Source organism: Neolamprologus multifasciatus, chromosome 19 (genome assembly GCF_963576455.1).
Source record: "Neolamprologus multifasciatus chromosome 19, fNeoMul1.2, whole genome shotgun sequence".
In the NCBI taxonomy this organism is placed as follows: domain Eukaryota; kingdom Metazoa; phylum Chordata; class Actinopteri; order Cichliformes; family Cichlidae; genus Neolamprologus; species Neolamprologus multifasciatus.
The window spans coordinates 228050-255371 of record NC_140457.1 but is presented as its reverse complement, the minus strand read 5'-3'; the positions used below and the strand labels follow the sequence as shown (position 1 = coordinate 255371).

The following is a 27322-nucleotide window of genomic DNA, read 5'->3' as shown; positions in this document are numbered from 1 at the left end:
CACGCCCACACACAGCAGCAAGCAACTGGGTTTGGGTAACAAAAAAATAATTTCCCTCAGGGATCAATAAAGTATTCTGATTCTGATTAATCAGTAGACGTACGAGCAACAGCTTCGTAGGGATGTGTGCGACTAATCGACGAGACGAGCAGGTGTTGCTGTTGTTATTTGATCTTGTGGTTTACATTTTCATCCAATGACAGTAAATAGTTGCATTCTAATGTTACGCAGCCACCAGCCACCAGATGGCGCAGCGATGGCAAGAAACGCCATAAATCTGTTAATCTGGCCTCATTTTTTTATGTTCTAAATTCTTATTTCTTGTTTCTATTTTGCTGCTGGAACAAATGAACTTCCCTAAGCACAGACGATAATATTTCTATTTTATTTCTATCTTACTCAGCAGTTGTTTCTTTTAAGGGCGAGAGAGTGACATCACAGAAACAGGCTTCTAAAAGGGATGGTTCTCCCTCAGCGACAGCTGGGCGGGGCTCCGAGTAGAGGTGCTGCTCCATCACACCAAAAGGAGCCAAAGGAAGTGGCCTCATCGGTGAGGTGTTCCAGCCGGGTGTGTCCGTGGAGGAGGCCGCGGCGTGGACCTGGGACACGCTGGAGTATCGGCTGGCTCGAGAACAGCTGGACGTTTCCTTGGATGGAGGGAGGTTCAAACGCACGGCACAGTTCAGCCGCAGTTTCAGTTGGTTAGCGATATTTTAATAACACGTGAGCATCGTTTGCATAACGTGTTGTCCTCTTCATCTGTGTGGAGCGTGTGACGTGATGTACCGCACAGCGTGATTGGTTATTGGAGAGCAGGGTTAACGGTTTCAGACATCTTTGTTTACCTTTTGTTCACACCAAACGATTGTAACGCAGTACAAGCTGCAGTAACGCAGTAATTTCTGCAGTAACGCAGTACAATCTGCAGTAGCGCAGTAATTTCTGCAATAACGCAGTACATTCTGCAGTAACGCAGTACAAGCTGCAGTAACGCAGTACATTCTGCAGTAACGCAGTACAATCTGCAGTAACGCAGTAATTTCTGCAATAACGCAGTACAAGCTGCAGTAACGCAGTACATTCTGCAGTAACGCAATACAAGCTGCAGTAACGCAGTACATTCTGCAGTAACGCAGTACAAGCTGCAGTAACGCAGTACATTCTGCAGTAATGCATTACAAGCTGCAGTCACGCAGTACATTCTGCAGTCACGCAGTACAAGCTGCAGTAACGCAGTACATTCTGCAGTAATGCATTACAAGCTGCAGTCACGCAGTACATTCTGCAGTCACGCAGTACAAGCTGCAGTAACGCAGTACAAGCTGCAGTAACGCAGTACAAGCTGCAGTAACGCAGTAATTTCTGCAGTAATGCAGTACATTCTGCAGTAATGCAGTACAAGCTGCAGTAACGCAGTACATTCTGCAGTAACGCAGTACAGTCTGCAGTAACACAGTACATTCTGCAGTAACGCAGTACAAGCTGCAGTAACGCAGTACATTTTGCAGTAACGCAGTACATTCTGCAGTAACGCAGTACAAGCTGCAGTAATGCAGTACATTCTGCAGTAACGTAGTACATTCTGCAGTAATGCAGTACATTCTGCAGTACTGTGGATGCAGAGAATCAGACTGCGTGTTCTTCTTCTGTAGCACCGCCGGCCTTCATGCACTCCCTCACATTAACCCACATTCACGCCGCCGCCGCACTGACCCACTTCCTGTCAGTGTGTTTAAACGGCGCTTCGTCAGCCGTGACCTGAAAGCGCAGCTCCACACAAACGGACCAATCAGCAGCCCCTCCTCCCATGCCTGCGGCTGATTGCACAGCATAAAATCCTGGAAACTGGACGCCTTCCCCGGCCCCCCTGGTGACATTCCCATCATTCCTCTGGACTCCGACTCACAGAGCACCGTGACCTCTGACCTGTGATTGTTCTCATAAAGGAAGTTTTTCTGGGCTCTTTTGTGACTAAAATGCGTCTCTGTTCTGTTTCACACTTTTCCTGACGGCGTCGCCGCTGCTCAGCTCCACCCACTTGTTCATCTCCGTCCGCCGAGGCCTCCTGATGGTGGTTTCAGACATACGTCTAAATCCTAACATGAGTTAGTGTGCATGTCATCGGCTAAGTCACAGATGAGACTTCCCACTATCCAATCACACGCTGAGACTGTTGTTTCTGGGTTAGGCTCCACCCCCCTGAGAAGGATCTGGATGAACACGTTTACCTTACTGCAGTTTACTGAGTGCAGATAAACATGTGAGCTCGTTTCAGAGTGAACGCTGTGTCTGCTTCTAAGATCTGCAATAATGATGATGATGATGATGATGATGATGATAAACGTGTTTTCAGAGCTCTCCTCTCACACGGACCGCCTCCTTTAGTCAGCAGCTGTTAAACGTGTGTTAATGACCTCACTGCGCCAGTGGATCGTTTCACCTGAGGATCGTCTGGATCATCTCAAACTGACTGTTTCTTCTGTGTCTGCTCACGCCGTGGTAACGACTCAGAGCCTCGCTGATGCTGCAGCATCAGGCCTCTTCCTGTTATCGCACACTTCCTGTGCAGTGGATCTTCCTCGGGGCGCAGGTTAAGCATGCCCACCCCAAGAATTTGGCTATCGGGCAAATGTTGGAGTCGAGGATGCTGTCCTCCACCTGTTTCACCTCGATAAGAAAGCAGCACCGTCAGGATCCTCCTCCTGGACCCTGCCCGGTGACCCGGACCGGCAGCTGCCTCACACAGAGACCAGGACATCCAGTCTGGGCGGCAGCATTGCTGCACCGCAGGGCAGCACTGCTGCACCACAGGGCAGCACATCCAAACAGGAGTCCGGGCTGGAGAAGCTGGACTCGTGCTGCTGAACATCACGGACGCTGTCAGATATTTACGTTCTAGGATCGATGCTCTTATTGAAATATCAGCATTTTAGTAATTTGGGGTGAATTTGTATTTAATCGTTAACAGGAACACAGCAGAAAGGAACTTATTTTTACTTCTTCTTCCACCTGTCACAGTGATATGCAACATCAGGCTGCATAGATGCTGAGCTGACTTTGATAATGTGTGATCGTAAGCAGCCGAGGTGGTTTGTGGCGCATGTGGCAGGAAAAGTAAATCATGACACAGAACATGAAGAGTTCATGACAGGTGCTGCTGGGGCGGAGTCCCGTGGAGCTGTTGGTGGCGTGCAGCACTGTTGATGGTCTGGGCTTCAGTGTTTGCGCCTGTGTTTAAATGACGGGAATTCCTGCTTCCTTAATCTTCGTGAATAAATATGTTTATGAAATAAAATCGTGCTACAAAAATGAGCTGAAGGAGTTTAGCTTGGAGTGAGATGTGTCCCTGAGACTCAGCCACTGCAGTAGTGATGGGTCGTTCGCGAACGAAATGGCTCTTAGAGTCGGCTCTTTGAAGTGAACGACGCGAGCCGGCTCCTTATTGGGAGCCGTGAGGTTTTTTTTTTTTTGGTTTTTTTTTTCTTTCTCTCACCCTTTTTTCCGCTAAACTCCGCATGCGCTGCCTGTACTTTGCGCTGGGCAGAGGGGGGAGGGGCGTTAGTTACACTGGCAGTAGCACAGGAGCAGAGCCAGAGAGAAAGAGAGCGAGGGACAACAACGTCACATTAGAAAGGTATAGTAATCATCCACTATTTTCAGTTGCAGATGATAAAGGATTCAGAAATCATGCAGGCCCATATGACAGAGAATGTGCATCTTCTTTTTGTTTTAATATTTTAATTTATATTTAATTGTGTTGTGGTTTGCAGTGTTTTGTGTTGTTTCACGTTAAATTTGTTTAAAAGGAAAAAGCTGAAAATTTAAATAGTTAAAAGTTTAAAATGTAAATAGTTGTTTTTTGTATTATATGATTTATTTATTACATTTTATGTGGAGTGAATAAATAAAGTATATTTATGGTGGACCTTAGAGACAAAGCACGTACAAACTCCAAAACACGTACAAACTCCAAAACACGTAAAAACTCCAAAACACGTACAAACTCCAAAACACGTACAAACTCCAAAACACGTACAAACTCCTAAGCATGTACAAACTCCAAAACGCGTAAAAACTCCAAAACACGTAAAAACTCAGAAGCGCGTACAAACTCCAAAACACGTAAAAACTCAGAAGCACGTACAAACTCCAAAACACGTAAAAACTCAGAAGCACGTACAAACTCCAAAACACGTAAAAACTCAGAAGCACGTACAAACTCCAAAACACGTAAAAACTCAGAAGCACGTACAAACTCCAAAACACGTACAAATGACAACAGAAGTGCTCCAGGTTTCTAGGGGGCAGTGTTGAGCTTTTGTTACCTAGTGGCTACACAAGCCAGGAAGTATCAACAACCGGATTTGGTGTGTGGTAGTAACAGGTAAATGAACTTTTTTTAAAAAATTATTTTAATAAATATGAGTGCTTGTCTATAAATACACAAACAATACACACATGCTTTCAATTGTGTAATTTAAGTGATCTGGGTAGCTCTGTTTTGGAAGTTCAGTAAACGCTAGAAATGTGTTTTGGAGTTTGTACGTGCTTTTTGGAGTTTGTATATGCTTTAGAGTTTGTACGTGCTTTGTCTCTAGGGGCCATATATAAACATATATAAATAAAACCACTTTTTTTACATTAGTAATTCCTTTTCTGCATAATTTTATATTATTGTTAATGATTAAATAATTAAAGCAACAAAACAACCTGAAGAGCCGGTTCGGAGCCGAAAGAGCCGGCTCTTTTTAGTGAGCCGAGCCGAAAGAGCCGGATCTCTAAAAAGAGCCGGAAATCCCATCACTACACTGCAGGCTTCCTGAGTAAGACAGATAATAACATCCATCTTCCTCCGTTTATCCGGGGCCAGGTGGCGGAGGCAGCACCACCCGTCACTCGGAAACGTGACTCCTGCACCTGGAGCAGGAACAACGACGTGCATCTGCGTTTCTCAGCTGTCATGTTGATGGCTGACTGAATATTTTCAAATGTAGATTTTTACATCATGTTTGATAAACGTTCATAAATACGCAATAAGAATGAGCAGTGTGATGCTTGTATTTATTATGGAGTCATTTGAAACACACCAGTAATACCAGCTGGAGGAACAGCCTGATCAGGCTGGCTCCTCCTCCTCCTCTTCCTTTGTACCCCGAGACAGCCAACTGTACAACGGAGAGACGTGGAGGAGAGGCAGGAGGGTGGAGGATGGACGACATCAACCCGGTAAAAAAACACACGTGAACTGTTTTCCTGAGGGGACCTCTCCGAGGGCTTAAAGCGCTATTCTATTCTTTTCTATTGTATATGACCTCATCTTCGTCAGGTCAGCCATCGCCATGACTACCATCATCATATCATTTCATCATCATCAGCTGTGACAGAAAAAAACCCAAATTTGGCATAACTAAAGTCAGCGTTTTCCCATCAGCCCTCAGTGCTCTCTCTCACCCTGCCGGATACGCCACCAGTCCACTCCGGGGGTCGCAGGCCAGCGCTCGGTTCCCCGGTGCTGTGATTCCCAGAACCTTCTCCAAGGTCACCTGAAGGGCAAAGGTCAGAATGTGGTTAACTCCTGTGAATGTGTTCGTGTTGATCTTTCTTTCACAGGAGTGACGGCGCCGCGAGGCCCCACCTGCTGATTTAAACACTACAGCTCACATGATGCTGTGGGACACACACAAAGAACAAAAGCAGCACTGCTCTGCAGAGAGCCTTCATGATCAGATTATTGATCACTGATCACTGACAGGTCAGAGGTCAGAGAGGAGCGCCAGCGTCAATGCACAGAGACCGAGTCTCTCTCTCTCTCTCACACACACACACACACACTTACTTCTGCCTCCATGCTGCCAGAAAATGTCCTGCTGCTCAGTCTGACTGCTGAGCGGCCAGATGCTAAACTAACAGCACAGAGAGTGTGTGTGTGTGTGTGTGTGTGTGTGTGTGTGTGTGTGTCCTCCTCACATGACTCCCCTCCCCCTGCACCAAACTCTATTCATGATTTCACAGTTTTTGGCCCTCTCAGCTCAGCACGAACGCTTTCCTCCAAACCGTCCAATCAGATTAAAGGAAACCACGAGGATGAATCATCAGACGAGTCTGCAGGACGCCGCTCGCCGGGCAAGTAGTGATTTTCTTTGCCTCTGAATGGCGATTCAGGAGAAACTACTCAGGAACAGTGAGGCGCTGCGTCAGTCGTCTGAGCTTTCGCATCCGAGTGGCTCAAAGCTGCCACGGTCTTTCGGTTTGAGCTCATATTGTTTTAATGTGTCATTTCAGTTCATCTACAACTGCTCCTCACTCCTGCCTGTGCTCAGAAACTTTTAGTCTTCCATTAAACGCCATCGATGTGCGTGCATCCATCCAGTAAACTTTACTAATACTAATCAGCCTCTGAAAGGGCCGCTGAGCTCAGCCTGGACACCACTGCTTTAACACGACACGATTCTAATGTGAAGCCCGAACTGGGCTGAATGTCCCCATAACAAAGATCGTCTCCAAGGAGCACAAACAGCCTCACTGCTGAGTCTCTGCTCTCCGTTTCAATGGGGACAAACGGCAAAGTCCCCACAATGCAGTTGTGTGAACAAGTATGCGTTCCCACAACATGACCAGAACAGGTGGGGCGTGTCCCGGTAAATCAACAGGCACACAAAGGATTGTGGGAAGTGAAGCTGCTAACAGATGAAGGGGCCCCCGCAGGCGATAGACCAGCTGGACGGGACAGACAGGTTCTCACAATGCGAGTGTCAGTCGAGTCCAGGACCTCCTCTGAGACGAGACGTGCGGAGGTTATCCAGGTTCAAAAACCAGCTGAGATCTGCAAACTGAGACTGGTTTTACTGGCTTTAAAATACAGCAGCGCACAAGTCTACAGCACAAATCTTGTGATTCAGGATGGTTTGGTGCACAAAAATGCTTTCAGACAGCAAGGACCATATTTACAAAGGAGCAGGAGGAGGAGCGGGAGGAGGAGGAGGCACTTTGAACCAAAGACGGCTCCATACAGTGAGAACAAAGTGAGGACATCTGCAGAAACAGAGCCTGTTTAGCACAGTGTTTGGCATCTGAGAACAAAATGAGGACCAATCAAAGGTCTTTATGAGGACCATCAGAGGAAAGGTCATCAGGGAGGGTCCTTATTTTCCACACAGACCAGTTCAGGTGTGTGTTTTGCGCCGATAACAGCAATGATGAGAAAATAAAAATGCTGAATTTTAAACAATCAATTTTAAAAATTCAATAAAAACAGACGACAGTAAATGTCAGTTAGAATAAGCTCTAGTTATCAGTTAGAAACAATTTAAACAATTTAAACAATAAAAGCACCAGACTCCAGCAGAAACACAATAGGTTCCGTGTGTGTGTCTTTCGCGCGCACCTTGTCGCTGAGCTCGCGCCTGTGCCGCGCGCCGGTGCCGCTCCGCCGCAGTTTGATGGACGGGGAGCGCAGCAGGCTCCTGATGCGGCTGCGGATCGTTCCGTCCGCGGCCATCGCGCCGTTAGCCGCCGGCTAGCTGCGGCTCTCAGCGGCTGCTCTGCGCCGCCATGCCTTCAGAGCCGGGCCGCACCGGGTGTTCCGTGAGCACGGTCCTGGTTCGGTTCTGCGCTGGTCTGGGCCGTTCCGCATCGTAGTCCTCCGCCGCAGCGAGGAAACGGGACGACCGGGACCGGACTGAGCCGAGCGGCGATCCGTTAGTGTCAACGCCGCACGCGACACCCGCACCTCCGGTCACACCTTTCAAAATAAACCTCGTTCTCTCAAATAATTTAGACGCTACAGTCCAATCACAGCTGTTATCATTAGCTCATTTAGCTTGGACATTACTTCAGATTTAACACAGCAATGCCTCAAAATAAGGATTTACTGATCACTTACTTTTATTGACATGAAACAAGATTTTTCTTTCGAAAGTTGTTAAATTCTTTAGATGCGGTGCTTTTACTTTGACAGTCATCTTCCGGTGTCGCGTGTCAGAAGTCGGATGACGCGTCTTCACTGTTAGCGCAGAGCATAGGCGCCTCTCAGCGGCACCGGACACTAACCGCAGCTTCTTTTTTTTCTATATTAGCAGTGTTACAGAATACATGCCCCAAAATGTATTCTGTAACGTATTCCGTTACGTTACTCAATGAGAGTAACGTATTCTGAATACTTTGGATTACTTAATATATTATCATGCTGTTTACAACTACATGAATGTACTATTGCTGTGATTTATTACTGTTACTGAAGGTCCGCGGCTCCGAACCCTAGTAAAGGGACCTCTGGCTAATACGGTGGGTTCTGTGTCGGCTCGTAGCTGAAAACTAGCTTTACTTTGTTGTCTGGGTCAACTTTGCTAGCAGAGACAGAGAGAGGCGTTGAAAGGCTGCTCCAACAGAACTTATTGTTTTTGGAGGAAAACACGAACACGGTGTACAGTCGAGTCTTAATAGCTTACTTACAACTGGGCTCGTCAGGCTCTCTTCTTGGCTGCAGTGGTTATTATTATATTTACATGCTTCCAGCTCCCGTTTCTGCTCGATGACAGCTCGTACTTTTCCTTTTTCTCCCTCCCTCGCTCACAGACACATAACGTGTATGGCAGTCCATTCTCCCTGCAGCACGGACTACACTGCCCATGATGCTACATTCTTTAGAGCTATACCTGTAGCATTCTGCCTGTTAGCTTAGCACAACAACAACAAAAAGGCCTCTCTCACCCAGGAAACACGCAGAGAGAGAGAGCGTCACCCTGTAACCATGGCAACCGTAACGCTGCCGCTGGAACAACAGAACGTAGCTGTCAAACAAAACCCAAACAGTCCTGACCCGCCACAATATGAAACAGGGAAGTACTGCCGTGTAATCCATTTATTTCAACAAAGTAACTGTATTCTAAATACCACCTTTTTAAACGGTAACTGTAACGGAATACAGTTACTCATATTTTGTATTTTAAATACGTAACGGCGGTACATGTATTCCATTACTCCCCAACAGTGTATATTAGCCATAACTTACCTGTAATGACGCCATAAAAATCGATGGTGAGCCAAAATAAATCAAACACTTTAAATCAGAAACTCAAAACAACTGTCATCTGGATAGAAACTTTTTTTACTGAATATTAATTTTTCCTCGTGTGCTGGATGATGTGTTCAGGTACTCTCAGAAAACTCTCAGAAAACTCAGCTTTAACTTGAAAGTTTCAGGTGAGAAACTCATCAAACACACCTGGGAATCTTTTGTTGAATAAAGGTAGGATGCAGACTCAAATATTTAACTTTTATTGGTACCTGTTTTCCTTCCAGCTGTTAGGACAGCTGAGGTAAACATGTAGAAAGTCATTAAGAAAAAGAAAAGGTGAGTCCAGGTGAGTCCCCTGATGACTGCGTTTTTCCTGCAAAACATGAAGAAACTGAAACATTCCACCTGGTGAGACACTGACAGCTTTCACAAAGTTCCTTTAAATAAAAAAATAAAAGCAGGAAACAATAGCTGGACCTTCAGAATAAAGTTTGAACGTTTGGAGGCGAGTAGCCCGAATGCGCTCTCTGTGTGACGTGGACGCCACTCTCAGACACGAACTTGCAACCTGTGAAGGCGTCTCTCGGCTCACCTGGCACCGATACAAACAGGAAGACATTTGAACGCAACATCAGAACATTCTGTGGCGACAGCGCTTCTTCTTCCTCAGCACGCCATCAAGTTTCTCTGAATGCAGCCACTGAAAACAGGATGCTACAGAAACTCTTTCAAAGACAGGTGTGACAGGTTCAACAGACATTTTTAAAAACTGAAATCCCCACAATCTTGGCTGCGAGGAGGAGGGGCGGGTCTGACCCGTGACTGACGAGTCATTAGCCAATGAGTAATCAACAAAACACCACAGCTGATCCTCCATTTTGAAAGACATGATTGAGATACATGAACTCAGCATGAAGCGTGTACAGAGGTCAGAGGTCAGAGCAGCGTGGTGCCGCAGACTTCTATAGGACAGAACTGCAGTGTTGCCCCCTGGTGGCTGTCAGGTAGAACGCAGGTTTAAGGCACTTCCATATTTTTCAGAAGCAGCGTCTGCGTTTTTTCCGGTCAGCGCGTCGGAAAACCAGGACACTGTCGCCCTGTTCCAAACCAATCAATACCTGAATATTGATCCTTAGTAATCCCCAAACGATAACTGATTGTTACCATGGAAGCGCCACAATCAGTCATGCTTTTCTTTTTTTCCCATCAGGACCCAACCAGGAAGGTGCAGCTGCTGTGACATCATTATTTCTGCGGTGTGATGTCAGCTGGGGGCGTTTCCTCTTAATCCCAGAGGAACCAGCCTCGGCATCGGCCTCCAGGCCACGCCCCCGTGCCCTTGCCCCTCTTCTCCCCCTGCCACTGTGCCCTCTCTTTCCATGTTGCCTGGGCTTGCCACTTTGGCTCCGCCCACCTTCATCTGCAGCAGAGGGGGCGGGGCCAGCACGCCTCCTTTAGGACTGCCTGGAGTGGTCAACCTGGTTTCTGTATCGAGGTTAGGCCCAACCCCATCTGTGTCAGAGTCTGAGTCCAGCTGCAGCATCCAGGGGCTGTGGGTGTGTCCCTCCTCGTCAGCGCCATCCACCGCTGCAGCGTCCTGGTGTTTTCCCACCTGCTGATTAAGGAAGACCAACTCATCGAGGAGCGACGGCAGGCTCTTGTTCTCGCCCCTGCTCTCAGGCTCCGCCTCTCTCTCCTCTGTTTGGCTGTCATACGACCAGGATGCAGGTCTGACCTCACCGAGGGGCGGAGTCTGGTCCTGGTGTACGATTCGATCTGAGGACTCAGATGAAGCATCGCAGACCTCTAGAGGCGGAGCCGGAAGACCAGGGAGCAGCTGATGGGTTGGAGGCGGAGCCTGCTGTTGCGTGTTGGTCTGAATGAGTTTCAACACGCCGCTGAGGCTGGAGCCTGGAAGAGTAAACAGATGATCAGCTGATCGGCCAATCAACCAATCACATGCCGTCACAATAACAACGTTTTTGTATTTCTCTGAAGGTTTTTGGTTTCATTTGTTCATCTGACAGATGCTAATGAGTCCGACCCGGAAGGAGGAGGAGCTTACCAATGCTGTGTGAATGTGGGTGGAGCTTAGAGAGAGAGAAGTGTGAGCTAGGTGCAAAGGGCAGCGGTTCACGGTAAGCTGCTTCCTGTTACGAGATATTCGGGGCGAAGCGTTGCGGTCTGTATGCGGCGTCACAGCAAGATCAGAGCTGTTGGACAGGTCGCCGCTATCGTCCTCTTAGCGCCGCTGCTGAGTGATTGAATTTTTCACACTCGTGTTTAAAACCTGCGTGACTTGTCTTCACGCCGTGTTTCACAGATACGAACAGGCGGCGCCAGCACAACCGCTCATTAGAGCAGCTGCTGCATAAATGATATCCAAGAATGTTTTTGGCCTCGAGGACAAACCGAGGCGGAGAGTGTTGTTACCTGTCAGGTTGGTGACGGCGAGGGGCCTGGCCGGTGGGCAGAGCAGTGGGGTGAGGTGGATGTGCTGACTGGTCAGAGTGGGAATGTTTAGGGTGACTGAGGTCAAGCCTGCAGACGAAACAGAAACATCTGAGTTTCTAAATAAAAGCACGGCCAACCAGAGAGCGTTCGGGCTCCACGTGTCCGTACCTGGAGACGGCGCCGGCTGCAGCAACATCGAACCCGCTCTCACGGCATTCAGGGTCAGGACTGGTTGCCTGGGTAACGGCGCCCCGACCACAGAGAGAAGATCAGCTGGAACGAGACTCTGAAAGGACGACGGGTCACCTGGAGGATTACCTGGGCGAACAGGTGAAGCAAAACAGGAAGTTTAATCTGAAAACTTAAAAATAATTAGTTTTCATTTAACGATCTGTCGAGTCTTTGCTTCAACGGCGACCTGGTCACTCGGGTCACGGCGACCTCGTCACTCGGGTCACGGCGACCTCGTCACTCGGGTCACGGCGACCTCGTCACTCGGGTCACGGCGACCTCGTCACTCGGGTCACGGCGACCTCGTCACTCGGGTCACACACACCTCGTCACTCGGGTCACACACTGGGGGCTTTCCTCTCGTCTGCTCCGGCACAGCCGGCGTGCAGCACCCATAATTCTGTTGTACATGTACAACGACAATAAAGGCCTATTCTATTCTACTCTATTCTATTGAATAGCCGACAGCAGCCGCCCTGTTTACATGTCAGCACCCCCGGGTGAGACTCACCTTTTCTTAATGCAGCCGTTCACAGCGACGCATAATAACGCAGGACGAACTTATGGTACCGTATTTACCGCACTGCAGGTAAAATCTTGAGTCGTCACAAAAATCGACAGCTCGCCTTATGTATGAATTTTGGTTTGTGCTCACTGACCTCGACCCGATTTTATGGCCACACGATGCTCATTCTCAAATGTAGTGCCACTCCTCGGAGCGTTACGGTTACCGTCGCCAGGAGCCTCGCAGAGTGATACGTACTGTGCTTCAACTCAACATCACCGTGTTGTGTGTGTACGACCTCAACATGGCACCCGCGAAGAGACGCGCTTACGAAGCGGATTTTAAACTCAGAGCAATCAGAGTAGAAAATGGAAACAGAGCAGCTGCGCGACGATTCGGCATTAATGAGTCGATGGTGCGCACGTGGAGGAAGCACGAAGACGACCTAAAACAAGTAAAGAGTTTCTGAGGGAACGCGGCGCGATGGCCGCCGTTAGAGGACACAATTGAACAGAGAACAAATGTTCTGTATTTGTAAAGCTTCACAGTCACACTCACAGCAGGTAGGAGTGTCTCCACACACTCAAGGCAACAGCGGTTTGTCTTAAGGCGCCTTATCGTGCTGTTTCACATAAACAGATCTGACCAATCACATCACTGCATTTGTCAGCGTGCTTACAGCTCAAATCGCACACTTGTCCTGAATATGCAATGACATCATAAAATAGCGTTTTACGTCACGCAGCTGAGCGCTGATGTCGTCCCAGCTGACATCCTGACAAGTGTGCGAGCGCGGACAATAAACCGTGACAACGGACGAACCCACAAACTGTTTGTTACTCGTCGCTTCGTGTCAGCAGCTCGTTGTTTTCCAGGCGGCTTGTTGAGGACGAGCGCTCAGCGTTTATGGAGGCTACACTTCAGATCCGTAAAATCTCAAACGCACCGCGTTCGGCGTTTAAACGTGAAACAAGACAAAAACACGGTTTACTAAATTACGTTACTATTTAAAAATATAAAAACAGAAGCTTTTTCCACAAACCAATCACAATGAGCGACATCAGGTCAGAAGCCTGCCTCCTGTTACCTGACCTTTGACCTTTGACTGGATCTTACATTATTCATTTTTCACTTAAGAAAACATTTCCTTTAAAAACTTAAACCTGAGTATTTCACAAACACAGTCACAGATATTTGCATTACTCAGTCGATTACTCCACAGATTACTCGATAACTCCACAGATTACTCGATTACTCCACAGATTACTCGATTACTCCACAGATTACTCCACAGATTACTCTTTCATTAGGAGCTCACAGCTCTTGGTCTCACCTTCTGCGGCCTTTGTGATCACAGATGGAGGCGGAGCCTGAGTCTTACTGCGAGACAGGATGTTCGGAATAGTCCTCGAACGCTTCGTGTCCACAGGTGCATTGTGGGCCGATGACACTTGGACAGGTGTAGGAGTGGGTGGGGCAGAAACAGAAGTAGGAGGGGCATCTGTAGACTTCTGTTGGGCTGCTGTCGTCGCGATAATGTTGTCGACCTCGTCACCTGCTCCACACGCATCGCTGCCTGCAGGTGGAGGAGCAGAAGTCCCGCCCCCTGCTGTGACCTGATTGGGTACTTGCCGCCTCTCCTGCTCGGACGAAAGCTGCTGCAGCTTCCTCAGGATCCTCTGCTCGCTCTTACCTGCAGCCAAACACACCAACGGGTTAGAGCTCCGCCTCCAGATGAGCAGGCAGATCTCCTGTGGGCTTCGAGGCCGTGTGGTCGTTTTCAGCTTCACCTACGCCTCACCTGTTCTGCTGCAGATGTCCCTGACGTGTCCGTCCCTCTGCTGCGTCAGACTCGTCCTCAGACTCTTCAGGTCCTCCATCTCCGACTGCAGCGCCTCGATCTCGCGTCGAGCCTCGAACACAGAAAAGCACAGAAAACGTCAGGCTCGTCTTCATCAGCGGATGAAGCCCCTCCCCCTGCATTTAAATCGCAGTGATCAGCGAGAAGCTGAAGGAAACCCGGGAGGTTCCTGATCAGAGGAGGAGCTCAGAGCGCCTCTGATGATTTACAGGTGTTTCCTGGTTACCTGCTCCAGCAGTAGCTCCTGAGGAGAGTCTGCGCTGCTCGTGGCCGATCTGAGAGCTGCGAGGAGGGCGGAGCCGGCGCGAGGAGCTGTCACCTCCTTCAGCCTGAAAACATGAAGAGACTTTAAACACGGCTCTGCCCCCTAACCGACACTTCCTTTGACCTCCACCAGGTGAGCAGTTACAACTTCCACCACCGTGGGGCAGCGTCCTCACAGTGGCTGCTGTTTCATATTTGGTTTTAGCCCCGCCCCCTTTTTCTCTGCTGTAGTTTTTTGGAGTCAGGTGACCCCGGAGAGCCGAGGACAACCCTCCTCTGGAAGGTTCTTACTCTGAGCTCCTCCTCTTCCTCGCCAGCCAACTGTTCACTCCCACCGTCTCCATGGCAACGCCCCAACCTTCATCACCTTCCTGCTCCACCTGGCACAAACACAGACGCCTTGGGTGAGGCACGGCCTAAGTTCAACCAATCAATAATCAAAGCTCTTTGTAACCACGGTGACAGTTAATCCCACCTGATGCTCGTTTTTAAAATCTTCATTTTAAATCTCATCAAACTTTATTCTGAACTTTTCTTTACCTGATCAGGTCACATTTAATCCCAGGGTTTAATCCTAGTCTCACTTCCTGCTGCTTCTTTTTCATATAAATTAAGTTTATATTATAAACATAAATGATTCCCTGTAAAGCTGTGCTTTTATTTTGAAAAAATAAACACTTAGGGAGCTTCCTGTGGTCAGGAGCTAAAGATGGTTTCTTACATCGCTGTCCGTGACAACCACTCGTTCTTCATCTGATGAGATAACTGTCGGCTCATCCAAAGGCGCCGCCGCCGCCATCACTGCTGCTGTTGGTTTGATCGGATCTAAAAGAAGCAGACACACGAGTCAGAGACGCGTCCTCAAACAGGAAGTCATCGCATGCCTGCCTCGCAGTTTCTCTTTTTTTTTTTTTTTTTTTTTTTTTTTTTTTTTTTTCCGCCTGTCCCATTTGGTTCTTTAGCCGTCAGAATTGTTGTCTGAAGACCAACAAGGATACCCAATGGATTTATTTTGCCAAATGGATCATCATGGCATTGCCGTATTGGTCCATTTGATCGACCTTTGTTTTTATTATTTATTTTATTTTCAGTTGTTACAGACGGGACAGACATGAGTGAGGGATAGGAAAGGGAGAAAGAAAGAGGAAGGAAAAGAAAAACAGAAGGGGAGAGGGACAGTGAGAAAGGGGGGAAGAAAAAATATCTCCGGGATCACCTGTTGAGAGAAAAAGAATAGAAAACAAGCAAAAAACAAAACAAAACAATGCAACATACTATACACAACACCATCGCATTAATCTAGCTAAGTGAAAACAGCAGTAAATACTAAATATTGAATGTTGTTGTGCAGCACGCAGGACAGACAGCGCACAATGTGCTTTGAAGTAGCAGCCAAGAAAGGTGTGATTTAAGTCTACGAATAGTGAACACCCATGTGCACACCTGTGTGGATCGGCGCGCTTGTATTCAAATGGTTTCCCCATGTAATGGTCTGCTAGAGGATGTAGAGAGCCATAGCCCCGTCCCCCAGGGCATGAAGCAGGCATGGAGGAGATCCAGGCCCCAGACATCCAGAGGCCCCAGAGTGCAAGAGCCCAAGGAGGACCACCGGAGGGGCATCCGTGCCACCTTCATGGGAAGGGCTGAGGATCCCCAGATGAGGGGTCACCCAGTAGCCACCGGGCAGAAGCTAGAGGGGGCTGCACCGGCGTGCCCGCCGGCTCTGCCGGCAGCCAGCTGTGCCAGAGTGAACCGAGCCGCAGGCACAGAGGCCGGAGGCCCGAGGGCCCCCCGCGCCCCGGAAGAGGCCTGACCGAGCAGCAGGCGCCAGGCCCCGCCAAGTAGTCACCGGGAGTGAGCTGGTACATACCTGAGCGCCCAGCCCCGGACACCAAGAACCACCAACGCACCGACCCCTGAGGGCATCAGTCACCGGCAGGGAGTGTGGTGAGGGGAGATAGGCCTCCACACTTTGGAGGGCCTTGGAGTTCCCAGAGAGGTGAAGTCTAAGACCCGACCTGACATATAGACACAGACAAACAGGCACACACAGACACAGACATGCATTCCCACCCTCATGCACACATATACAAACACTCAGCGCTCACCCAACGCAGGAATAAACGTAAATGGACATGTACACACAATCACACTCCCCAAACATACTCTATATCCCGGGTCCAGGTATCCTCACCCCCAGAGATGGAAACGGCACCCAGACCCAAGAGATGTTACCCTTCCCTCCGGGGTGGAGGCAAGCAGACCGCCCCAGGCTCCGCAGCAGCAGGGAGGCCAATCGGACAGCCTTGCAGTTTCTCAGTAGAGTTTAAAAAACACACGCTGGAGGCGACGTCCGCCTGCTCGCTGTCAGACGCTCCGGGACGATCAGAGAACCGAACGACTACTCGCCAGAGTACACAGCAGCGGTTCACCACGCCACAGATTCATCGTCGGCATCATCGTCGTCGGCATCATCACAGCGTCGTTGTGTCAGCTGCCTGACTGTGTCAGAGGCGTCCTGTAGCGCCGCCCTGAGGACCGTCTCACACCTGAACACTTTGATAACACACGATGCTAATCTGTCATGTGGTCGTGCTAACCGCAGTTTCATTGATCATGTGTTTACAGGTGCGAGGGCGCACACAGCATCACATCCTTCGTCAGTCATTAGGCGACGCCCCCAGCCACGTCCAAGTCCAGCGGCTGTCAGCTGACCTCTGGCGCACTAAACTATTCATTCATTATCGGGATTATTGATTAATCTTCACATGATTGGCTGTAGAGCACGTCCTGGCCACGCCCCCTAAGCTCTATAATTCCTGCGTGAACGTGACATCGCTTTCTGCTGACGTTCCCAATAACCAGGTCACATGACCCACCTGAGTCTTTCTCACCTGCTGACGGCGCGATGCTCCACAGGTACTCGTCCCGCCTCCTCCTCAGCCTCCTCTTCTTCCTCTTCAGCTGTGACTCCTTCCTCCTCAGCTCCTGGATCACCTCCACCGCCTGCAAGCAGACCACTCGTTACCCTCCACCCACCTCTCCACGACCAATCAGGAGCGTTCATTTACTGACCGTCTTCAGCGTCGCGACCTTTGACGTCTTCTCCCCCGACTGTCCCACCGTCCTCCTCAGACGCTCCAGCAGCTCACGCAGCCGCACCCGACGCAGCCGCTCCAACGCCGTGTGGAGGAGGCGCTACACACACACAGACACACACACACACGCAGACACAGACACACACAGACACACACACACACACACACACAGACAGAGACACACACAGACACACACACACACACACACAGACACAGACAGAGACACACAAACACACACACACACACACAGACAGAGACACACACAGACACACACACACACACACACACAGACAGAGACACACACAGACACACACACACACACACACACACAGACAGAGACACACACAGACACACACACACACACACACACAGACAGAGACACACACACGCAGACACACACACACACACACAGACAGAGACACACACACACACACACACACACACACACACACACACACACGCAGACACACACACACACACACACACACACACACACACACAGACACACACACACAGACACACACACACACACACACGCAGACACACACACACACACACACACACACACACACACACGCAGACACACACACACACACACACACACACACACACGCAGACACACACACACGCAGACACACACACACACACACACACACACACACACACAGAGACACACAGACACGCACACACACACACACGCAGACACAGACACACACACACACACACACACGCAGACACACACAGACACATCAGTGAGCAGGAAGTGTGTGAGTTCTTCATGTGTGTGTGTTTCCTGTTTGCCTTCCTACCGTGTTGTTGGCGAGCGGCGCCCTCTCGTCGTCGCTCTCTGACTCTCTGAAGTCTGACGAGTTCTCCGTCTCGCTGCTTGACGTCACCTCTCCCGACTGTGTCTCCGTGGTAACATGTGGCTTCTCATCCACGCAGATGATGTCCAGCTCCTCCGGGTCCCGAGCCGCCTCAGGTTCAGGACCTGGCGCGGGCATGACCTTCGACCCTAACGAAAGCGGGGATGTGGGATCGCCCTCTGAGGGTATCTGGATGGTGGGTGAGATTTGAGGTGGCGTACATTTGAAGACCAGCCCCCCTGCTCCCGTGGCGACCACAGATGCCGCTGCGGCTTCGACGCCCTTCTCGGCGCCATGAGGCACGGGGGCTTTGAGCGACAGGAGCTTCACTGGGGTCACGGGGGGGGTGGAGGGGTGTGTCTGCAGCAGGGTGAAGGAGCCTGGCACCGTCAGCACCTTGGGCGGGGTCTTGGGCGGGGCTTTGGCACAGGTGACGATGATGGGGTCCAGGCTGGAGTCGGCAAGGAGGATCTTAAAGGTACAGGTGCCCTTCTGAGACAGGAAGCCAGAGCTCAGGGACGGCGAGGAGGGCAGAGGCGGAGCCTGGGGTCTGACTGTGTGGGTTGCAGGGGGGCGGAGCGAGGAGGAGGAGGGACCTGCAGGGACAGAAGCACAATCAAGATTTTAGTTTAGCCTCAGATACGCCCCGCCCACCCCCACGGTCTGCAGACTCACCTGTCTGTGCAGGCGAAGTGGGCGTGGCCGCCCTCAGCTGGCTGACGGGGACCAGCTTGACCAGTTTCCCGTCGGGTCGGCGGTAAAACTGGACGCCGGAAACCATCTGGACCGGCTTCAGGAGCATCCTCTGAGACCCGGGGGCGGGGCCCGGAGGGCGAGGGGCCACGACAGGAAGCGTCCCAGGAGAAGGCGGGACCTTAATCAGCACTACCTGAGGGGCTTTAGGGGTCGCTGTGCCCGGAGACGGATTAACAGGTGGCGCTGGCGAGCTGCTGGACAGAGACTCTGAGCACAGACGGATTCATCAATACTTTTATTGATCGATCAGAAACAGATTATTTATTGATTAAAGGCAGACTATCAAACGCTCACCTGTGCTGGAGGTCAGGAGGGTGAGCGGCGGGACCGCTCTGGGTGGGGTCACAGGAGAGGAAGCAGTGGTGGTGACAGTGGGAGAGGCTGTAGTGGCCGCTGCGCCTGTGGTGGTCGCAGCGAGGTCAGAGGTCACAGCGAGGTCAGAGGTCACAGCGAGGTCAGAGACCACAGCTAGGTCAGAGACCACAGCTGAGGAGACGGCGAGAGGCGTCGGCCCCGACCTCCGAGCAGAGGTGGAGGAGGGGGGTCGCCGAGATGGCTGCTGCAGACGGGATGAGCTCACCCGTCCCGTCAGGTAGGCCGCCAGCCGGTTGGCCGGGTGGAGCGCCCCCATCCTCCCCAGCTGGATCTTAGCCAGCGGGTAGAGCTTCCCGTTCACCTGCAGGACGACACGGAGGTCAGGTGAGTGGCGAGCGGCAGGTGAGGGGTTTTAATCGTGATGCTGGTGACGCTCAGGTCACAGGTCAGCAAACACAGAAATTAAGGGTGACATCATGACGAGCGCGTGAAGACGCTCAGCTCATTCTTACCTGGATTGGCTGGTCCGTTCCTCCCGGCGCTTTCCTATTGGCTGAGAGGAAGCCGGCAGGCGAGATTCCCGTCAGGAAAGGCAGAGCCATGTTGACCTTCGCCTCTGACGTCACTTCCTGTCCACTGCTCTCTGGCCAATCGTCCACCTGTTGGTCCGTGAAGCCATCCTCCTCTGTGATGTCACCGTCCTCCACCTCCCTCTGCCAGTCCTCCACAGGCTCCGCCTCCTGCATTCTGTGCTCCTTCTTCATGTTACGTTCCTTCAGAGGCTCCGCCTTCCTGCCCATCCGTGCTGCATCCACCTGAAAGAGGCGTAGTCAACCATCACACGTCAGGCGGGTTTATCACTGTGGCACACGCGTAACCATGGTTACAGGCGCTGCGGTCATTTTCTGGATGACAGGAAATGGTGACCACATAAACTAAAGCTCATTTGTTTCACAGGTGAACGCAGCTGTGATTGGTGGAAACAGCCCGGCAGCTAACCAATCAGCTGGCAGGACTGTTTCTGAAACTCAGACTCAACCAATCAGAAACATTTCTACCAGCTTTATGACTGATCAATGAAAATGCACCATTACAGAGGCTGTGACGGCGCCCACCTGTCTGCGCGGCGCTGTCGATTTCCTCGGCTTCAGCGCGGATCTGGATATCTTGACGTGGTACTGGACGCAGCGCTCGGCGCCGCTGCCTTCCACAGACTGGCCGGTGGGATGGATGAGGAAGTTCTTGATCCAGAACGGGCGCTCCAGCCGGTTCTGAGCCATCGCCTCGCACAGCTCCATCAGCACGAGGGTGCGGTCGGCCTCGCTCTTCCACTTAAAGTCGGCCCTGATGAAGAGACGCTTCGACGGCGTCGGGGCCGGCTCAGCAGGAGGACTCGGAGCCTGAAGGGCTTCACCTGCAGAGGAAACTCCATGAAAGGACAGAAAACACGGCAGCAGGGCTGACGGAGAGCAGCGGCGTGAACGCACCTGCAGGAGGCTTCTTCTTCAGCTTCTTCACCTTGTGGGGCTTCGGCCGATCGGCGCCTTTGGTTGCCTCCCGGTGGACAGACGGAGTCGGTTTCCCCTGTCGATGAATCAGGTAATGGCACAAATCAGAGCAGAACAACAAACATCTACAGTAAGAGCCTCGCTCCCTCTGCTGGCTTACCTTCTGTTTCCGGATCTTCCTGGAGTATCCTCGCACTCTGGCGCAGCTGCGGTGATCTTCTCGGACCTTCTGGAAACAAAGAAACGAGAGTTTGTGCAGCGGATAAATGTGCGGCGCGGCCTTAAAGTGCTACGGTCCACGTTTAAACAGGTCCTTACCGCAGGGCGGGTCTGTGGCGCCGCCTCGGGCATGCGCACCGGCTCTGGATCCGAGCGCCCGGGATCCGAGCGCCCGGGATCCCTCCTCCACAGAGTGCGGACCCGCGCGGCAGGCTGGGAGACGCTGTCCGCCTCCTTCAGAACTGCGACATGACCACGGGGTTATTATTTTTATCTATGCTTCTCTGACGCTTACACCGTGACCCGCAGAGACTCACCGTAGGCCATCTTCATCCTCCTCTTCTTCTTGCTGCTCCCGTGGTGCGAGGGGCTGGAGTCGGACCCGTCCAGGTTCTTGAGGAGGACGACCTTCTGTTTGAGGCAGCTGCAGCCGAACATGCACGCCGGCCGGCCGCAGTGGCTGACCCTGGAGTCGCGGGAGAGGCCGAGGCAGACGCAGCCCAGCCGGCAGAACTCGTTCAGACACGGCGGCGCTCGTCTGCGGCTCAGCTGGATCGGCGCCGTCGGGTTCTCGCTCACGAAACCCTGAAGAAGAACATCAGACCTGTTTATTCTAAACGTGTGTGGAAATCCGCCCACTTCCTCACGATCATTCGTCTTTTTCTTGCTTGTGTTGCACTGATTTCCTGTCACATGACATCTGTGCTTCCTGTTGACAGCAGCGTCACAGTCGACACGTCTGCTTTAGTTCTTCAAATAAACGCAGATGAGTTTGTTTTAGGCACGCGAGCGCCACTGCTCACTAATCCGTAATTACTGAGCGTCTCCGTGGACGTGTGCGCTGTGGTCACGCCAGCATCGAATCCTCCAAGTTACGGTTTATTAAAGTAATCAGATTACGGCATTTATGTTAGACTACTTTTAATTAACTGCTTTAGCCCACTTACAATGAGAACGTAAAACAAAGATGTAGCCACTGACCTGCAGCATGTTCACACTACTGGAAGTTAAAATAACTTGAACTCCAGTTTTGAAAACACAACTTTTCTTTAATAAAGCTCTGAGTGTATGATGAGTCTGTGTCTGGGAGAGAGTCTGTAACTGTCTGCAAATACAGTAAATAATGACCAATGTTGGGTAATTAATTATATAGTTACTTCTTCAAAAAAGTAACAAAGTGTTTTGCAGCTGTTTACCTAAAAATGCAGCCAAGACGTTTTTTAAATAAACATTTCAAACTATTTACAGAACAATCAGCTGTTCTGCATCAAATCTGATGCCACACAAATTATTTGTGCCACAAAAAATAATTTGTGTCCTCTATGAGATGAAGGAGAACAACAGCCTGATACCTGCAGGCCTGACAGCAGCAGATGTGTCACTGCTGTAACACCTGTAACACTCAGCAGTCGCCTCATTGTTCTGACACACACAACAACACTATTGACTACACTACACACTAACTACACACTAACTTTAGACCCCAAACACGCTACACATTGCAAATCTCTCACATCTCAAACACGCCATCACTCCTATAACGTCCCCCTTTCCTAAACAACTAAATGCCATGTTGCCATATCATTTTTTTGATTGGTCCACATGGTGCATTTTTCCACCAATAGGAAAGGCTGGAGGGGGGCTGTCTTTGCTCACAGGCTTTCCAGCGTTTTCCTTATAAAACGCCGTTTTTACCGTTTCTTCCTGCAGTAAATATAAACAACGACAGTATTCAGGAAGAAAAACAAACATTGCAGATATTTTATCATAACTCTGGTTTTACTGGCCGATCAACACAATTTAAAAACTGGTATAAACGAATGTGAATCGCATCATTGGCTGGACTGTGGGATAAGGCGGCATCGTTCTGATCCCATACAGGAGCAGCCAGTCACTGACTCACACTGAAGAACAGAGTTGTTAAAGTTTTAATTTTAATTCAGGTGAGATTTATTTCTGTGCGCAGAGACCTGCCAGCAGCTTAGCGGGAACATTGGTTGTAACTTGTAATAGTGTCTAATTATCTTTAACACCTGTGATTATTAACAGTGTGGTTGTTATTACTGGTGTGTAATAAACACCTGTTCGTTTGCCCTTCACATCATTTAAACAGCTCCTGCAGTATTTTCCAAAGACAACATTAAAACGATCCTTCATCACAAACAGCTGTTTTACACTGAGCTGCACTTTCGCCCCGCCCTCTAGGAGATGCTGCAGCCAATGAATGCTCACCGTCTGAGTGAAGAGGGACGTGAGGGCGATGGCGGCCCTCTCCGTAGTGATGCTGGTCCGGCGCAGGCCTTCCCACACGGCACCGTCTTCCAGGACCTTCTGTTTCTGCAGAGCACGGGTCATCGGCTGGCGCCGACTCCTGCTGCCGTCCTCGCTCTGCCCGCCCCCCAGCTCAGAGTCCGACTCCAGCGGGGCCAGGTCCCTGGACATAACCGGCACTGTGGCCCTGGAGGGGCTGAGGGTCTGAGATGAGGTCCTGGGTTTGAGCCTCCTCCGCCTCTTGATGGGGTTTGAATCTGGGCGTGATGGCGGCGCTGAGGGGGCGTGGCCCGCAGGCTGCTGAGGTTCCAGCTGACTGGGTTCAGGACCAGCTGCAGGTTCTGGTCTGAGTTTGCTCTGTTTACAACCTTTCTGCCTCCTCCGGCCTGGTTTAGGCTCTTTGAAGCGCGGCCTCTTGGAGGGGGGAACGAACCCAGAGATGAGGTCAGAGGAGGCGGGGTCGGCGGTCTGCTTCTTCAGGACGTGGTCCAGGGTCCGGACGTAGCTGGTGCTCCTGGTGGGCAGCTCGTACACCAGCGGCTCCACCGGCGGCTGGGAGAAGCTGGCGGCGCGCTCGTCGATCAGCTTCCCCTCGCTCTCCAGATACTCGTCCAGCATGTCGCTGCAGAACGCCGACAGGTTCTTCTTCTGCGGCTCTGAACTGGAACCAGCTGCAGGATTCAACACAAACCAGTTAGACCAGCACATGGCCCAGCGCGGCCGGAGCCGAGCTGAAAACAACAATAACCAGCTGTGAGCGCACGGCGCAGAAAAGCACCTTCAGGTCTGCTGGCTGCAGGTGTGGGCGGAGTCTCAGACAACGTGAACTTCGCTCTCCAGCCTTTAATCTGAGTGACGTCGGTGGTTTTTCCTGTCCGGGACACAAACGCAGCAGAAACACCTGAAACAGAAGAACACAGAGCTGTTACCTGTGAACGTGCGCTCAGGTGTTCAGGCACAGGTGAGTCCAGGTGAGTCAGGACACTTCGTGCTCATGCTCACCTTGAGACGTCGACAGCGGCTCTGTGCTGGCGCCCGGCAGGGGGAAGGGCAGGCGGACTCCCAGGTACTGCAGGTCAATGGCGAGCGACGGGTCGAGCAGGTTCATCTTCAGACCGACTTCACAGAGAAGAACAAAAGCAGTGAGAGACAGAACTGAGAGCTTCTACCTGCAAACAGCAACCAGGTGATCGTACCTTCCTGCAGCACAGGGTGGATGACCTGCCTGTGCTTCATGAGCTTCAAGTCTCTCAGCAGAAGCTTCTGGAAGGAAGCGATCGTCTCTGCCAGACTCTCCGCTTTGGGGTTGGGCGGGTTTAAGTCGGAGCTTCGTTCATCGCTCATGTCCAACCGGTCACCGCCCTCAGGTGAGTCTGCAGCTCTTTGACCGTCAGGTGTGGGCCGTGGAGCCGGCCTGTCGGAGGAGTCGGCCAGGTGGAGCTTCAGAGCCTCCTGAAACAGGGCTGTGTGTTAACCTCAGTGTGCACGCTGTGTTTATGATCAGTCATCTATCCAACGTTACCTTTGAAGTGAAAGAGATGAATAACTGCTCCTCCACCTCCTCCAGGTTCGGCTGCATGCTCCCGTAGGTGGAGGCGTCCACCGCCTGCTCCACCTCGCTCTTGCCGAGCCTTCGCTGCCGAACCTCCTTCTTCTTTCGCTTGCAGGGTTTTCTGGCTGGGAGCGGCTGGACCTGCTGAGAAGGTTCGTGCGTTTCCGTCACGGGTAAGCAGGGAACAGCCGCCGCCTCGGTGTTCGAAAACTCCACCCCCATCCCGAGGTCGACATCAGTGGACAAAAACTGCACGAGGTCAGCGAGTGAAGGCGTGGGAGAGAGTCCGTCGCCATCGATTGACGAGAAGGTTGGCGACAGAGGCAGTTGCAGGGCGAGCGGGGAAAGCTCTGCGGGGAAGGGCAGCGACTGTTCGCTCTCTGGGAAAGATGGCGGAGGATCAGGAGCAGCCACGGAGGCGTTTGGACTCTGTGGCTCAGGGTCCTCAGGTAACGTCTGCGGTGGAGGCTGAAATGTTGTGAATGAGGTGTCTACGAAGGACTCGGGTGGAGGTAACACTGTATGCCATTTAAACACAGACGGGTCTTCGGTGTCCTGCGAGTCTCCAGGAGGTCCTGCTGCGTCGCGCGCTTCAGAGGCCGCGGAGTCGAGCTCTAACGCGATCGAGGCCGGCAGGTGAGGTAACGGTTCTGGAGAGCTCGCAGGAGACATCGGCTCATAGCCGAAGGACGAACACTCTGGGTCAGGGAGCGAAGACCTCAGGGTGGGGGAGTCTAAAGGTGGTGTAGATGATTCAGGTGGTGTTTGTGGTGAGTTTGGAGAACATAACACTGTGTGGAGGGGCAGAGGGGCAGCAGGAGGCGGTGAAGAGGTAGTAAGAGACGCCCCGAGGGTGCAGAATGGCTGGTTCAAGCCGGGTAACACTTGGGTGCTGTCGGGGCCTCTCGGCTCTGGGCCTCTCGGCTCTGGGCCCGGGCTTTCGGACACGCGAGCCGAGCGGTCGTCAGTTCTTGGAGCCAGCAGATGTGCAGCAGCTGGACCGGGCTGCTGAGGAGACGCCGTTTGTCCAGAGACATTAAAAACCACGTCAGCTAGAGGATCTGTACATCCGGAGGTCGTGAGGTCGGGCTTCAGGCTGCCGAGATCCTTGGAGGGATGTGCTGCACCGGCGGTACCTTCCCAAAGCGGACGTGCAAAAGCAGCAGCAGAACTGGCCAATACGGACAGGCGCTCAGGAGGAGCCGCCGGCGCCAGAGAGTCCGGTTTGTTCTTCGTCTTCTTAGAGTGCTGCCTCAGAAAGAGAGCGAGCGCCGGCAGAGGCAGCCGGGCCGGCCGCTTGTGCGTCTTTGTGGCCGTCTCTGTTGTAGCGTCTGGGTTAGGTCGGTGCTCCAAGTCCTCAGAGGAGCTCTGGGATCCTTCTGGAGCAGCACGACCACAACCAGGACCGCCCGTCCCAACGCCATCGTTACAGTTCAGTGAATTCTGCCCGTCGTCCTTAATGGTCCTTATTTCACATTTCCTTTGAGGTGCTTTAAGAGATGTACTGTCCTTAAGGGCTTCTCGTCCTTTAGCTTTCGAACTCGAGTTCTTAGTGTTGGTTTGCTCTGCTCTGAGAGCGGCGCTGTGACTGATGCCGAGCTGCTCCAGGTTGCATCTCTGCAGCGAAACGTGAGCTTCACGAATCAGCTCCGAGAACAACTTCTGAGCTGGACGTGAGACGCTGCTGAGGCAAAGCAAACGGAAACATTGGATTAGTGACATCGGTGTTCTTTATCAGGTCAATCAAAACCTGCAGCATTAAACTCGTTGAGACTGTTTACAATCAAGCTTCATACATGGAGCTAAAATTAGTCTCCTCCTGTGCAAAGGGGATTGGGATCTCTGGTTTTCTGTGATGTTGTATTTATCAAACCTTTGTAAAGGCTTCGGAGCACCGTTTCTTCTTTTTTTAAGCATTTAAAAATCCCTTAATCTTATTTTCATGGTGTTATTCACTGTTACTCATGCAGAACGGTTCTCCAGGGAATAGAAGAACCCAAACTGACCGCCACCTCAGCCTTTATGATTCTCCTGCAGTGTAACGATGTCACAAACATCTCCTCCAACTTCAGTTTTGCATGCACCAAACAACCACCATCATGGAGGCTGTGACACGTCTGATTTGCCGTTAACCGCTGTGTTCGCTGATTGGCTGATGGTGAAGAGGAGAACTCGACATCAAGAGGACAGAACCTGCCAGGCAGTCTCTGAGTAACGGCTGGAACACGGACAAAGGTGTGGTTAGCACCTGGCTGCAGACCTAGATCTACAACCAGGTCTGCAGGTCACACAGCAACTCAAGTTTGCAGATAAATGTTCATCATTCCCATGATGCATTGAGTTTTTCACCTTTCTCACTCACTATGTGTTAACAGACCTCTCTGCATTGAATCATATCTGTTATTA

The 27322-nt window shown here is 51.2% G+C and overlaps 2 protein-coding genes across 8 annotated transcripts in view; both read right to left on the bottom strand.

Annotated features, from left to right (window-relative positions):
- Positions 1-7744, bottom strand: part of mapkbp1 (mitogen-activated protein kinase binding protein 1) — a 29951-nt gene extending 22207 nt beyond the window's left edge. For 2 of the 4 annotated variants that reach the window (XM_085142456.1, XM_085142457.1), the window contains exons 1-2: positions 7385-7744; positions 5452-5543 (exon numbers count right to left, since the gene is read on the bottom strand). In XM_085142456.1, coding sequence (XP_084998582.1) covers positions 5452-5543; positions 7385-7498 — 206 coding nt within the window. In that variant the 5' untranslated portion in view covers positions 7499-7744. The remainder of the gene's footprint in view (positions 1-5451; positions 5544-7384) is intronic. The other 2 variants (XM_085142458.1, XM_085142459.1) reach the window with 1 other exon arrangement.
- Positions 7745-7926: 182 nt separating this feature from the next.
- mgaa (MAX dimerization protein MGA a) overlaps positions 7927-27322 on the bottom strand; it is a 29063-nt gene continuing 9667 nt past the window's right edge. For 2 of the 4 annotated variants that reach the window (XM_085142452.1, XM_085142453.1), the window contains exons 3-26: positions 24887-26600; positions 24561-24816; positions 24367-24483; positions 24143-24265; positions 23326-24035; positions 21411-21678; positions 21193-21335; positions 21035-21103; positions 20854-20950; positions 20482-20780; positions 19879-20181; positions 19346-19727; positions 18971-19258; positions 18239-18891; positions 17407-17529; positions 17226-17337; positions 15053-15156; positions 14623-14711; positions 14294-14396; positions 14008-14119; positions 13540-13899; positions 11639-11788; positions 11450-11557; positions 7927-10927 (exon numbers count right to left, since the gene is read on the bottom strand). In XM_085142452.1, the coding sequence (XP_084998578.1) occupies positions 10281-10927; positions 11450-11557; positions 11639-11788; positions 13540-13899; positions 14008-14119; positions 14294-14396; positions 14623-14711; positions 15053-15156; positions 17226-17337; positions 17407-17529; positions 18239-18891; positions 18971-19258; positions 19346-19727; positions 19879-20181; positions 20482-20780; positions 20854-20950; positions 21035-21103; positions 21193-21335; positions 21411-21678; positions 23326-24035; positions 24143-24265; positions 24367-24483; positions 24561-24816; positions 24887-26600 (7330 nt within the window). In that variant the 3' untranslated portion in view covers positions 7927-10280. The remainder of the gene's footprint in view (positions 10928-11449; positions 11558-11638; positions 11789-13539; positions 13900-14007; positions 14120-14293; positions 14397-14622; positions 14712-15052; positions 15157-17225; positions 17338-17406; positions 17530-18238; positions 18892-18970; positions 19259-19345; positions 19728-19878; positions 20182-20481; positions 20781-20853; positions 20951-21034; positions 21104-21192; positions 21336-21410; positions 21679-23325; positions 24036-24142; positions 24266-24366; positions 24484-24560; positions 24817-24886; positions 26601-27322) is intronic. The other 2 variants (XM_085142454.1, XM_085142455.1) reach the window with 2 other exon arrangements.